Source organism: Hemiscyllium ocellatum, chromosome 22 (assembly GCF_020745735.1).
Source record: "Hemiscyllium ocellatum isolate sHemOce1 chromosome 22, sHemOce1.pat.X.cur, whole genome shotgun sequence".
Classification (NCBI taxonomy): Eukaryota; Metazoa; Chordata; class Chondrichthyes; order Orectolobiformes; family Hemiscylliidae; genus Hemiscyllium; species Hemiscyllium ocellatum.
Window position 1 is genome coordinate 15086820 of NC_083422.1, and position 14496 is coordinate 15101315.

The following is a 14496-nucleotide window of genomic DNA, read 5'->3' on the forward strand; positions in this document are numbered from 1 at the left end:
TCATGATTTTTATAAATCTCTGTAAAGTCACCTCTAAACCTCCAACACTGCAGTGAAAAAAGTCCCAGCCTATCCAGCTTCTCCACATAATTCAAACCTTCCATTCCTGGCAACATCTATTTGGTGCAAATTTCAACGAACTATGTACCTGAACACTAGGTCTGTCTGTTCTACAACACTACCCAAGGCTCTACTTTTAATTGTATAAGTCTTGACTTTGTTTATGTTAATACGATGCAGTACCTCACATTTATTCACTTTAAATTCCACCAGTCTTGGTGTCATTTGCAAACTTACTGACCATGTTTTCCAAATTCTCATCTAAATCATTTATGTACATGATAAAAGAAAAGTGTACCTAATACCGATCTCTGTAGAACACCGCTGGTCACAGGCCTCCAGTCCGAAAAATAGCCGTCCATAGTCACACTGTATCTCCTGCTGTTAAGCCAATTTTGTATCTAATTGGCAAGTTCACCCTGAATCCCATGTGACCTAACTTCATTAATTAGTCTACCATGCGTAACCTTGTCAAAGGCTTTACTAAATTCCAAATAAACAATGTCTACCGCTCTATCAATCTTTTTGGTTACTTCCTCAAGTACATCAGTCAGGTTTGTGAGACGCAATTTCCCTCTCACAAAACCATGCAGACAATCCTTAATCAGTCCTTGCCCCTCCAAATGCATATAAATCCTATCTTTCAAAATCTCTTCCAACAACGCACCTATCACCGAAGTCAGACTCTCGGGTCTGTAGTTACCAGGCTTCTCCTTACATCCCTTCTTAAACATTAGCCACTCTCCAGTCACTCATCACCTCGCCCATATTTATAGTTGATACAAATATTTCTGCAAGGGGGCCTGCAATTTCCTCCCTGACTTCCTACCAATTCCTGGGATTCACGAGATCAGGTCCTGGAGATTTATCGGCCTTTTCTATTTTCTAACACTCCAGCACTTTCTCTGTGAATCACAGGATTTTGAGAATATAAAATGTTTTAGATTTCATCATACTCTTTGCCATAAATGAATTATAGTGAATTATTAGAATCTAGAGTATGATTTCACAGTTACCGCAATGTTATTGTAGCACCTTTTGGGGGGAAAGAAAAACAAGTATTCCACAGCATTTTAGAATCAACAGCCAGATACCTTAAACTAATGGAGGAGAAATTAAGCATGGTTATAGGTGTCATTGGTTGGTTAGCATCTATTGCTGTTCAGAGTTGTCCTTGAGAAGGTGGTGCTGAGCTGCCTTTTTGAACTGTTGCAGTCCACCAGCTATAGTTTGACCTGCAATGCTCTTAGGGTGGTAATTCCAGGATTTTGACCCAGCAACAGTGAAGGTGCTGTGATATATTTCCAATTCAGATTGTGAGTGGCTTGGAGGGGGACTTGAACGTGGGTGGCACGGTGTCTCAGTGGTTAGCGCTGCTGCCTCACAGCACCAGGGTCCCAGGTTCAATTCCAGCCTCGGGTGACTGTCTGTATGGAGTTTGCACGTTCTCCCTGTGTCTGTGTGGGTTTCCTCAGAGTGCTCCAGTTTCCTCCCACAGTCGAAGGATGTGCAGGTCAGGTGAATTGGCCATGCTTAATTGCTCATAGTGATAGGTGCATTAGTCAGAGACGGGCGGGTTACTCTCCGGAGGGTCGGTGTGGACTGGTTCGGCCGAAGGGCCTGTTTCCACGCTGTAGTGAATCTAGTCTAATCTAAATTTAAACATGGTGGTTTTCCCATATATCTACTGCTCTTGTTCTTCTAGGCAACAGTGGTCATGGGTTTGGAAGGTGCTGGTGGAGGGATACGAAGTTAAAAATCACACAACACCAGGTTATAGTCCAACAGGTTTAATTGGAAGCACACTAGCTTTTGGAGTGACGCTCCTTCATCAGGTGATTGTGGAGGGCTTGATCGTAACACAGAATTTATGGCAAAAATTTGCAGTGTGATGTAACTGCATTTATACATTGAAAAATTGATTGTCTGTTAAGCCTTTCATCTGTTAGAATACAGTGATAGTTTCACTTCTTTCATGTGTAAATCACAAAACCCTTTTTTTACAAGTTGCATTCTTGGACTAGCTGTTAACAATGGAGAGCATGAATGCTTGTGGGTATGATGTCACTCGAGCGGTCTACTTTGCTTTGAGTGGTGTCAAGCTTCTTTAGTGTTGCACCCATCTGGAGCTGCACCCATCCAGGCGAGTGGGGAGTATTCCATCACATTCCTGACTTGTGCTTTGTCGATGGTGGACAGGATTTAGGGAGTCAGGAAGTTAACTAACTTGCCATATATTCCCAGCCTCTGACCTGCACTTGTAACCACTGTGCTTATGTGGCGAGTCCAGTGGAGTTTCTGTTCAATAATAAATTCAAGGAAGTTGATCGTGGGGGTTTCAATGATCATAACAATTGAATGTCAAGAAGCAGTGGTTTGTTTTGTTTCTGAGTGAAGATGGCTATTGGCTGGCATTTGTGTGACGTGAATGTTACTTTCCACTTGTCAGCCCAAGCCTGCCTGTTGTCCAGATCTTGTTGCATATGAACGTGGACTGCTGCAATGTCTGCGGAGTAATGAACTGTACAAAACACTGTGCAATCATTGGCGAATATGCCCACTTCTGATCTTATAGTGGAGAGAAGGTCATTAAGGAAGCAGTTTGGGTCTAGGACAGTCACCTGTGGAACTCCTGCGGAGGTGTTCTGGAGGTGATATGATTGAACTCTAATAACCACAACCATCTTCCTATGTGCCAGATATGACTTCAGCCAGCAGAGAGTTTTGCCCTTATTATATCCATTGATTCCAATTTTGCTAGGGCTCCTTGATGACACACTCAGTCGAGTGTGGCTGTGATGCCAAGGGATGTCACTCTCACCTTACGTCTGGAATTCAGCTCTTTTGTTCATGTTGGAATCAAGGTCAGGAGCTTGAGTGGCTCTGGCAGAATCCAAACCGGGCATCACTGAACAGGTTATTTTGGAGCAGGTGATGCTTGATAACTGTTAAATGGCACCTCCATCACTTTTCTAATAGGTTAATGGAGCAGTAATTGGCTGGGCTTTGGAGACATTGAAACAAGACAGAAGGATGAAAAGGTTCAGATCCTGTGCAGCCAAGATTGGAGGAGAGGTTTTCAAAAAAATAAAGTAATCCTGTCTCAAAAGTGGAACTGGAAGAAGTTTGTGATACTGATCTGGCAGGCTGGCTGATGAGAATGAAAATTTTGAATTTAGTTTTTTACAATTTATAGAACTAGTTGGGGTTGACGTTTTGAAAGGATGAGAGTTTTACACATTTCGTTTATAAAATAGGGACTGTTTAAGTTCTGGGAGTAGAAATTTGGCATGTACAGTTTGGAGATGATTTAAGGTGCAACTGATTTGTTTCATTAGCAAAAGAAGTGAGGTAAGATACCTAAACACCTTTTTTTTTTCAATTAGTGCTTCAGATATCCTGTCTTGAGTTGTTCCAAATCAGTCATCCACTTTGAGTATATTCTATTTTAGCCCATTATTCAAATTGGTGACTAGGTCCAAAGCAAAATGTCATCGGTGTAAAATACTTCCAGCAACTTAATAGCAAACAAAGAATGTTTAACTAAGAAGTCACACCTCACAGTGCTCTGTACTAACAAATTTAAACTAGTTATCTTCATAACCTAACAAGTTTTTTTTAGTGTTATTCTAAAAGGATATTTCTCTTTCACCCAGAGCAATGTTATGGACGTTGTATTATTTTCAATCTATCTAAATTCATTTCCAGTGTAGAATATATTCAACATAATACTTGGTGTAAAAGCAGCTGTAATTATACAGTTATCAGAATCTGATAGTCACACTTTATCTATGTAAAAATGCATTAGAAGCAAAATTATGCACGATAGTTTATAATCTTTTTTTCATTTCACACCGGTTACATATATAAAGCTGAATTTGCTCCTTTTTCACTTTGTTTTTTGCCCATTTGTAAACCTTGGGTTTAACTAATGTCTCAGATTGACTGCTATTACTGCAAATTGTGCAGTTGATTAGAGTGAGAATATAGCTTTACAGGGCATATTACAGTTAGTGTTTAACATTTTCTTCAAGAGTTTTTGATTTGTGGCTAAGTAGCCATAGAGATCTGATGATGTAAGAGTAAAGATTGGGAATGAGGGAATGAATATTGTGCCTTGTTGCATACATTCTTTTCCACTGGAGCAGATTAGTTCCAGAAAGACTACCATTGTACAATGTAGCCTTGTTTTTCAGCTGTTAATAACTTATTCTTAAGATACTTTGAGGAATGGTATTTGATTGTCAGTGACAGCTGATTTAAGTACCATCGTTTAGCATACAGGGTTCTGCAGTTTGGATTGATAGAGTTAGTTCTGATAAATTAATAAATTCTGATAAATCAATAAATTCCTGTCTTGAATCGTAATACTCCAGTTATTTAACTGATACCCTTTTCAAAATAGATGACTTTAAATTTACTGGACGAAGGGTCTAAGCCAAGGCCAATAAATCAAATTACATGCCAGATAAATTTATAATATCTTGAGGTTGATTTAGGAACTTTACAGGGAACAATCAGAAGTGAAAACAGAAAATGCTGGAAATGCTCAGTAGGTCAGGCAACATCTGGTGAGAGAAACCAGAATCATGTTTTAAATTGGGAATTTTCACAAGAACTGGGAAAAGTCAGAAATATAATGGATTTTCAGCAGGTACAAGCAGGTAGGGTGGAAAGACATCAGAGTGTCTCTGACAGACTGGAATACAGGAGAGATTAAATGTTCAAAGAATTGTTGGTACGAAGCTTTTAGCTTTGACGGGATAAGGAAAGAAACAAAAGCTGTATCAGGAGAATTTATTGAGAGCAAAATGATGAAATCTCCCTTACAAAAGCAAAATGAAGAAAAAGAATGAGATCAGTGAATTTTCTAAAGAATATGGAAACAGAGAGGCCGAGATTATCGTCTGAAATTGTTGAACTCATTGAGTCCAAAAGACTGAAGTGTCTAATTGAAATTTGAGGTGCTGTTCCTTGAGCTAGTATTGATATTCATTTAAACACTGCAGGGGCCGTGGACAGGGAGATGCCATGAGAAATACCCTAGACTTTTTGTCATTTACTCTCTTTTCATGTTTTTATTCCCATGCAAGTGTAGAGAAAAAACTCCTACCTTGTTAACTGCTCTCTCCTCATCATTCATGGCCCCAAACTCGGCTTCCAGGTGAAACAGTGATATCCATGTCCTTTGTACAATTTAATATGCAACATTTGTTGCTTAAAATGTTGTTAGCCCTACTTTAGATGGTTCCTTTTAGGGACACTTATTCAGTTTTACAAGCAAGAGTTGAGTGTAGTATTGGAAAAGCACAGCAGGTCAGGCAGCATCCAAGTAACAGGAGAATCAACATTTTGGGCATGAGACCTTCATCAGGCATGAGGGCGTATTGGCTGGGGGAGCTGAGAGATAAATTGGAGGAGGGATGGGATTGGGGAGGAAGGTAGCTGAGAATGCAACAGGTAGATGAAAGTGGGGGAGAAGGCAATAGGTCAGGGAGGAGCATGGAGTGAATAGATGGGAAAGATGCTTCTGCTTTACAAGCAGGAGCCAAGCTTCCAGTAATTCTCCCATCTTGTCATGCTGAACCTCTCTGAACTTGGCTATTGCCTCTGCCCCTCCATTACCACCCATTTGTCATTCAAGCTCTTTTGTCTTCCAGCCAATAAGAGACCTTTCCTATGTCCTTTTTTTCACCACTTTTCTAAAATTGACCAGTTCTGATGAGAGGTCAGCATCTGTTGTTGTGGTTATTCAAGGCCATCATCTTGGGTTATTTTTGAAGGATTTCCCCAGGGTAATGTTAGGTGCAAACATCTTTCTGATTCATCAATGATCTTTCCTCCATTTTATGGTCAGAAATGGGCATGTTTGCTGGCGATTATAGTGTTCAGACTTATTTGTGACTGCTCAGGTGATCAAGCAACTTTTGTCTGCATATGGAACGATTTCCTTAACATTCAGACTTTGGCTGATGAGTGGCATGTAACATTGATACCACATAACTGTCACGTTTGACCATCTCCAGCAAGAATCAATCTAATTCATATCCCCTTGTAATTCAAAGGCATGATAACATGAGGTTCCCAAATTCAATGTTTTAAAAATTACTGTTTAATGAAAACTTAGTTGGAGTAGCCAAAGTGTAAATCAGAGGTGGGATTTGTGCAGTGAGCACCAAATGACTCCCCCAAAAATCTGTTCATCGTCTTCAGGACAGAAGTCGGGAGTATGATGAAATTTACCAACTTGTTTGGGTGAGAAGAGCTCCCATCGGCGTACAGGCTCCACATTCATTCAAGACATTGCTTAGCAGCTGAGAAGTTACTGATATAGCATTGTGCACTATTTATAGGATGTACTTCAGAGATTTGTCAAGATTCCTTCAACATCAGCTTCTGAAGCCCTGACTACCACCACCCAGAAGAATTACTCAAGGCATAGCTGCATGAAGGCACCAAAACCTGAAAGTTCCCCTCAATGTAGTATACTACCTGACTGGGGAATATATCACTCCATTGTGCTGAGTCAATATCTTGGAATGTTTTCCTTCACAGCACTGTAGGTGTACTTACAGCATAAGAACTACAACAGTTCAAGAAGATGGTTCATGCCTACCTTCTCCAGGGCAATTAGTGATGGACAGTTAATGCTAGTGTTGCCAACGATGCCTACATCCTATGATTTAAAACAAAAATGATTTAAGGGGAAGTTTTAACACCATGTATTGACTTGTCTGCACAATATTGGTGTGATTTCTAGACTGAAATAGTGTTGTTTAGTTGCGTGTTAGAGCTGTGTTCATTTTTGTCCAAACCCTTGCTTTGTATCTGATGTAAGGAATGTGTAATCTATTGTGTTAATAAGGAAGTCATGGGCTGTACTGTTTATTTTCTATATTACTGCACAAATTAATTTACCAGCAAACTCTTTAGGAAGTTAAGTATAACCATGCTTAACAATATTAAACACGTTTGGATAAAGAAAAGCCCTATGCTATGGTATGTTGGGTGTTCTTTCCTTAGTTTTCCATGCCTCTGAAACATGCAGAATGGAAACCATTAGTTTCACATTGTTTACAGTTGGTTTATGGGATAACTGGAGCAGCATTTTCTTTTGGGTTTCAATACCAGTGACACAGAGTCATCAATTTGAAGTTATCATGAAAGGAAAGCGGCGAGGGAAATTTGTTGACGTACAGAAATATGGGAACCAGGAATACTCTATTATAGCCAGCAGCTGAGACTGTTGCTCATTTACAGGAAACTTGCTATATTTGAACACATAGCAACATGACGCCTGGAGGAAGAGCACCTCATCTTCTGCCTAGGAACCCTCCAACCACAAGGGATGAACTCAGATTTCTCCAGTTTCCTCATTTCTCTCCCCACTTTGTCTCATTTCCAACCCTTGAATTCAGCACCCCCTTCCTAACCTGCAATCTTCCTGGCCTCTCCGCCCCCACCCCCACTCCAGCCTATCACCCTCACTTTAACCTCCTTCCACCTATCGCATTTCCAACGCCCCTCCTCCCTACCTTTTATCTTAGCCTGCTTGGCACACTTTCCTCATTCCTGAATAAGAGCTCATGCCCGAAACGTCGATTCTCCTGCTCCTTGGATGTTGCCTGACCTGCGCTTTTCCAGCAACACATTTTCAGCTCTGATCTCCAGCATCTGCAGTCCTCACTTTCTCTTCATGTATTTGAAGCAGAGGAAGGCAGAGCAAACCTGTGGGGGCTAGTTTTAGATTGTTCTTACAATATGATCCAATCAAACGTTGCTGAATTGCTGCAGATGTGGTTATGGGAATGTGTTTTTGTCGGGGGAAAGAACCTCACATTGGTTCACTAAGGTAAATGGACTGCTGAAATATATTTATTTGACAAGCATCTGTCACCGTAGTAGCTACGGAAGTAAAGCACCCAACAACAGAAAAACATCTAATTCTATTTTCATCTTTCAAATTTAGGAACAAACATACTGAAAGGTTGAGGTGCAAATGCATAAACCTATGAATACGAAATGTTGAGATTGTGCTCAGTATTGGTGTTTTGCTCTTGGTTTTTATAATCAACCTGTTCAGACTGTTTTAACACACACCTGAAGCAGGTGGGATTTAAATCTAGGCCTACTGAGCCAGTGGTAGGGGCATTAACACTGTGTCACAAGACACCACTTTTTTAGTTTGCTGGTTGATTTTCATGTTACTATCTCCTGTCTTAATCCCAAAGATGAAGGCATCTTCTGTAGAAACAACTGAAAAAGAGAAGTTAAACTGTTGGCAGAACAATTAAAAGAATGAAATAGATTGGCCACATAATGAAGGACAGATTACTTGAATTTTTTTTATTGAGATCTTGAGTTTTTGTTATCAAAGATTTGAAGAGCTGAAGGTTAGATACTTTCTTGAATTCTGCAGAACTGTTAATTTTGTTCAGCTAACAAACCTAAAGCTAAGAACAAATTACTGCTGATGCTGAAATCTGTACTGAAAACAACAAATGCTGGAGATCATAGCAGATCAGATAGCATCCATGCATGATTTGATGGAGAATCATTTAAAGTCGAAATGTTAGTTTGCAGTCTCGCAATCGATGTGACCTGATCCGCTGTGATCTCTAGCATTTGTTGTTTTCAAACCTAAAGGAACTTTTTTAACTGTACTAGCAAATGTTCTGTATTCCATCTTGATGCTCTCTACTGCCCTCCTCCTCCTCCTCCTCCTCTATCTTGGGAGTCTTTGTTGTATCAGTTGAATAAATTTATGTACTATGTTTAGCTCTTTCCACATTGTTGTACCATTGGTAGGTGCACATTGTTCATTATTCGTCTATATTTATTTATAAAGATTGTTTACGGCTCTCAGCTTGAATTACCATCCTTGCCACATCAAAGACAGATAAGTCTTTAGTGGAGGAGATGAAGTGACTTTTGTGTGATGCTGAACCAGTTTACTTATGAACTAGATACTAGTTACAATGAAACATCAATTAACTTTTGAGCTGTGGAATTGTATGCGATGCTTGAAGATCTAAATATTGGAGAAGACAAATATAAACCAGTTAATAAATTGGTACTTTAATTCGGAAATGGAACTAAAAAGAAGCATTTGTACAGTTGAGACTGACTTTACACTGGAAAATATTTTCGGTCTTTAAAAAGAAAGAACAGGCCATACGGTCAAACTAATCTGATGTTTATTCTCCACTTTACTCATCTGATCATATTTGGCTATTCTTAAGTGGTAGGAAATTTCCTAGTTTATCCATTCTCTTTGGCAAACATCTTTCTTCTGAATTGTGTATTAAATTGATTAGAGATTGTTTTACATTTATAAAGCCTAGATTATGACTTCTCCACAAGTGGAAATAGATCTTCTCAGTACTCACTTGATCCAAACTTAATAATTTTGAACACAGCTGTTGAGAGCTGAAAAGAAAAATCTGAAAAGAGGAGAATCTTAAAGTCATCTTGCCAGTTATTCAATATGATTTATTGCACTTTAAGTAGCTATATCTTAATGACAGACGACATAAAGTTGCTTCGTTTTTCAAATACCTCCTGCAGTAATTAAAATCGAAAAAAAGTAAGGCACCATTTATAGAAGTTAATTTCTGTGCTAGAGAGATTGCTTTCCATTACTCCACAATGAAAAGTTTACTTCAACTGGATTGGAAAGCCCTCACTTTTTTTGGGGGGGTTGTTTCGTGGCCATCATAAAATTACCCCAACCACATATCATTGCACATATTTAGTACCAGGTCTGTGAAATGAGGTGCCAATGTGATGAAAATTCTGGAGAATCAGGGCATTTTGAAATTCCTGACTTCTGGCTTTTTATTGTGTGTTTAGTCATCAGAAGTTGCAGCCTCATTTACTCCTGAATAACAAATGCATAAGTCTCCAACAGCACTTGAAACTGGAAGCAATGAAACTGGCCACCTGGATCAGTTAATTTTCAATATTAGAATGGTTGAATAGTATTATTTAAACTTTATGATGTTGTTAAGAGGATTTCGACTTGAGTTGACTTAACAGTTTTCTTGGTGTCCTTTATAACTACCTGGCAAGTATAGAAACTAGCCACTGTTAAAGTGTTTGAATGAGAAGCTGCACAGCAAATGTCTTTTTTTGTAAAGCTAACTGGGTAGTTCATTGCGATAGCAAATTTTCAATATTGTGTTTAATTGTGCACCTCGCCTTGTTTGAAAATGTTAAATATGCACATAAATAATGGGGAACGGCGTTGGTCTTCATACCTTGTCCACCAAATTTTGGGCATTCTGCAGTTGCTGAAGGTCATTCACAAACATTTGGTTTATATCTCATCAAGTATAAAATTCAATTTTGCTTCATAAATCTATACTTTATGCATTCTGCAACAAAGCAGACTATTTACCTTATATTGCAGTTATAGGAAACTACAGATTTTGAATGGATGTTGAAGTCCTTAAAAATCTCTAGGAAGATCAATTGTCAGACTACATTAAAATGATGTATTCGGAGTAAATCTCCTAAGTTGTCTATAGGATACATTGTTATCTGTGTGGTTTGCTATATGTTTATTTTGTCTGCATAAGCAGCATGTCTTGTAGTGTGGCAAACTAGTGTTTGATCTATCCTGTTTGTACATGAGAATTAATTTTCTTTTCTACTTTCCCTTGCAGATGTGCGGAGAGACATTATGATGCTAACAAATTTAATTGCAGAGGTGGGTTAACTATTAGAGGTAGGCACGCCAATAATGAGGTTCAGTCATGAAGTATTATGTATCATTTACTAAATTAGTATTGTGTCAGTATTAAAAGACAGAATAAAGCTTGCTGATTTTTGGGATCTAATGAAAGTAGTTGATATACATTTCAGTGTTTTTCCATAGGCCGGGAGAAGAAATATAGCAAGAGTTGTGATGTTCTGTTTACCTTATAACTTAATCAATGATGCAACAATAGTACAATACTCTTAACAGGTCAAATGCAAAGTGTCTGGTGTGCACTGGAAAGTTGGCCTGTGTTTTTTTATTCCAAGAAGTATGTCACTTTCACCTTTGTGTTAAAAACATGTGAAATAAGTTAAATTTGTTGACAGAAGAGCTAAAATAGCACCGATCTATCTTAACTACAGTATATTAACAGCTGAATGGTGTGATATTCTTTTGTTTTGACAGATATTCTTGTAAACCAAAACTTACATTTGATGAAAGTTTAAGTAGTCCCATAAGCCTTTCAATTGAGTTTGTTACAGTTGAATCTTGGACTGATCTTGGTCAACATTGTGATATTTTATTTCATATGGATGAAATGTAGATCAAAATATAAAAATGATAGTTTGCTCAGATTTCTGAATGAATTTATTTTCTTATCCTTTTAGTCGCACAATATCCCTTTGAAGACCATAATCCACCACAGCTAGAACTCATTAAGCCATTTTGTGAAGATCTAGACCTCTGGTTGAGTGAAGATGATAATAATGTTGCAGCAATCCATTGCAAAGCTGGAAAAGGACGGACAGGAGTAATGATCTGTGCTTATTTGCTTCACCGTGGCAAATTTCTAAAAGCACAAGAAGCCCTAGAATTCTATGGCCAAGCAAGGACTATAGATAAGAAGGTCAGTGAAAATGTTTTATTTCTAAACAATACGAAATAAACTTGTCAGTGAAGTTTTTTGTTGGAAAACTGAAAGAATAAGTGATATGCTAATGCTCATGTGTATCTTTAAGAAAAATAAGATCCAGAACATTGGAAAAAGATTTGAAATGCTTTGCATTGAATTAATTTAAAATTGAGGATTAGTTTTTGTAATTTCAAGGGTATTTTAAAGCAGGTTTGAAATAAAACTTACCAAGTTTATTATTTTGAAAATTCTAAATGTTGGTGAAATAAAATGGTTGAAATGTTTGCAGACTATCAAGTATTAAATGTATATTGTTCGTGCCAATCTTATCATCCTTTGCATAGAACATGTTAAATATCTGTATCCGCATGAATGTTTGGCTGTTTCTGGTACTGCACTGCCAAAACAGGATTTGAGTTGTAATTTTGTCATAGAGATCTGGCATGTTTATTCAGCAACTAAACAACAGTGAATTGTAATTTGGAAATGATTTGTTTTTTTTACAACTGAAGAAAAGTCATTTTACATAAATTGAATTAGCCTATTTTAGAATCTTGGATTCCTTGTTTATATTGGAGAATCAACAACTTAGTAATATTACTAAGTTCATATTGTTCCAATACAGGACTATCCACTTTGTGACTACCTACTTTGAAATTGAGATCTTCTGATTAGAATTGAAGTTGTGCTTTAATTTGTACCTTATCTTGAATAGTTAACCATGTTTGTTTGAGAGAAAGTAGTATTGAAAGGCAAGTTCATAGAGGTATCTAATCTTTTGTGTTTTTTTTCTATTTTCTGTCTGCACTTTCCTGTAAACTTAAGTTCACTTTAAAAGTGAATTAAATGGAAATTTAAAAGGGCCACTCCCCTTGTTAATTTTCCCTTTATCTATATTTTCTTTAGTTTTCCTTTGTCTTCACATTCTCTTTTTGTAGACTTGTCCCTTCTCTTATTTTAAACCACTTCCATGTTTTTTGTTTGGTTTTCTTGCTTTTGTCTGTCTTTGATACACCCCTGTGTAAACTATTCAAAGAATTGTTATAGCACAGAATATGCTGTATCCATTGCCACTCTCAGCCAGTTCCATTGCCCTGCACTTCTTTTTTTTTCCCTTTTCAAGTCATTATTTAATTTTCTTTTGATGGCCTCTATCAAATCCGCCTCGGTCATTCTGTCAAACAGTACATTCCAGAGCTTAACCATCTGTGTTTTAAAGAAAGTTTGGCCTCTTGTCACTTTGCTTCTTTTGGTATTTACCTTAAATTAGGTCCCTCATTCTCGATCCTTCCCTTAAAGGAAACATTGTCTCCTTATCTACCTTTGACTGACTTTTTGCTGTATTAAAATCATGTCCAATCTTAAATCTGCTCTTCTCCAAAAAGAACAGCCCAATTTCTTCAATATATTTACATAACTTTAAGTTTCTTATCCCTTGAACTATTCTTGTAAATCTGTTTCTGTGCCCGCTCTACTGTCTTCACATAATTCCTTAGTTGTGGTGTCAGAACAGGATACAATTTACCAGTTTATCATAGTATCTGTACTTTTGTACTCCCTCAATGTGAAACCTAGACTACTTTGTAGAACTGCATTACCACTTTGAATGATCTGTGAGCACGTTCATACAATTCCTATTGCTGCTGTACCCCTTTTAAAATTGTTCCTTTTTTAAAATTGTCTTTCTTTATCCTTTGTACCAAAATACATTGTACTTCTCTGAAATTTTATTAACTGGCACCCTTTTTTAAAATTAAGTTTTCCATTTGTTTATCCCTCAGATAAAAAGTTAGTCACTCAGTGCCAGTTGGGCATTGGCAGTTGAGTATCCCACAATGCAACACTTGATCTTCCACTAGTATTACCAAGGTTTGTGCTTCTCAAGACTGTTGCAAAGTTTCTGTGTCACTTTATTGGTAACGGCTTAATTCTGAACTTATCTCAATTAGCCTGCATAATATGGACATTGTCCTAATCACCAGCAAAAGTCAACTCCTGGTTACTAAACTTAAGGTTATAAATCATTGGTCATTTTCAATTATTATTGCCCAATATAAGTCTCCGCTTTCTTTGTTAGTTAACTTTCAATGTTTGTCCCCTTCATTTTCTGGAAAGCAGTTCTAGTTGTGAGGATTCTCAGGTGCAGGACCTCATAATGCAGTTAGCATGTGCATTTGAGCAAGCCCTGTTTAGATGAAGAATTAGTTGTTAAGAAATATCATCCAAAGTCTGTGTTAAAATGCACTGATTGATCTATTTTGCTTGTTCGTTTGGTAATAAAGAGCGTATTGGGTACTTGGGGTCAGTCAGGAACCAGCCAACTACTTGTTTGATTTTCAATGACATAGCTATGGAAAATTCACCAGTATATTCTATTTTTAAACTGGTGTCGAATGCTTTTGTTCTCTCCATTGCTGTCATCAAAAGTATTCAAGATGGCAGTTTACACACCAGATCACTACCCCATGTGTGGTTTAGTACCACAAGGAAACCCCACAATGTTAACATGGTTCTATTATTTGCATAAGCCTTTGAGTCAGGTAGTGGGGCTTCAAGCCCTACTCCAGGGATTTGAGCATAAAATCGCGTCTGACAAGTCAGGAGTGGGAGATTGCTGCACAGCTGGAAATGACATTCTTTAAGACTGTACACTCGGAACAGATTCTGGTGTGGGGCACTTCTCAATTATCAGTGCCACCTCAGAATGACTATATCATGTTACCTGTCTTCGCTTGTGATGCAAGAGTTGCCATCGCAATATTTCAAAGGAGATTATCTGGTCATTTATTTTTTTCTTTGCAACTGAGTTGCCCAAAGCATA

General features: G+C 37.9%; 1 protein-coding gene across 1 annotated transcript in view; it reads left to right on the forward strand.

The window, feature by feature from the left end:
• The window catches only part of ptenb (phosphatase and tensin homolog B), a 161565-nt gene that overhangs the window by 119971 nt on the left and 27098 nt on the right, over positions 1 to 14496 (forward strand). The window contains exons 4-5 of the mRNA XM_060841878.1: positions 10728 to 10771; positions 11431 to 11669. Coding sequence (XP_060697861.1) covers positions 10728 to 10771; positions 11431 to 11669 — 283 coding nt within the window. The remainder of the gene's footprint in view (positions 1 to 10727; positions 10772 to 11430; positions 11670 to 14496) is intronic.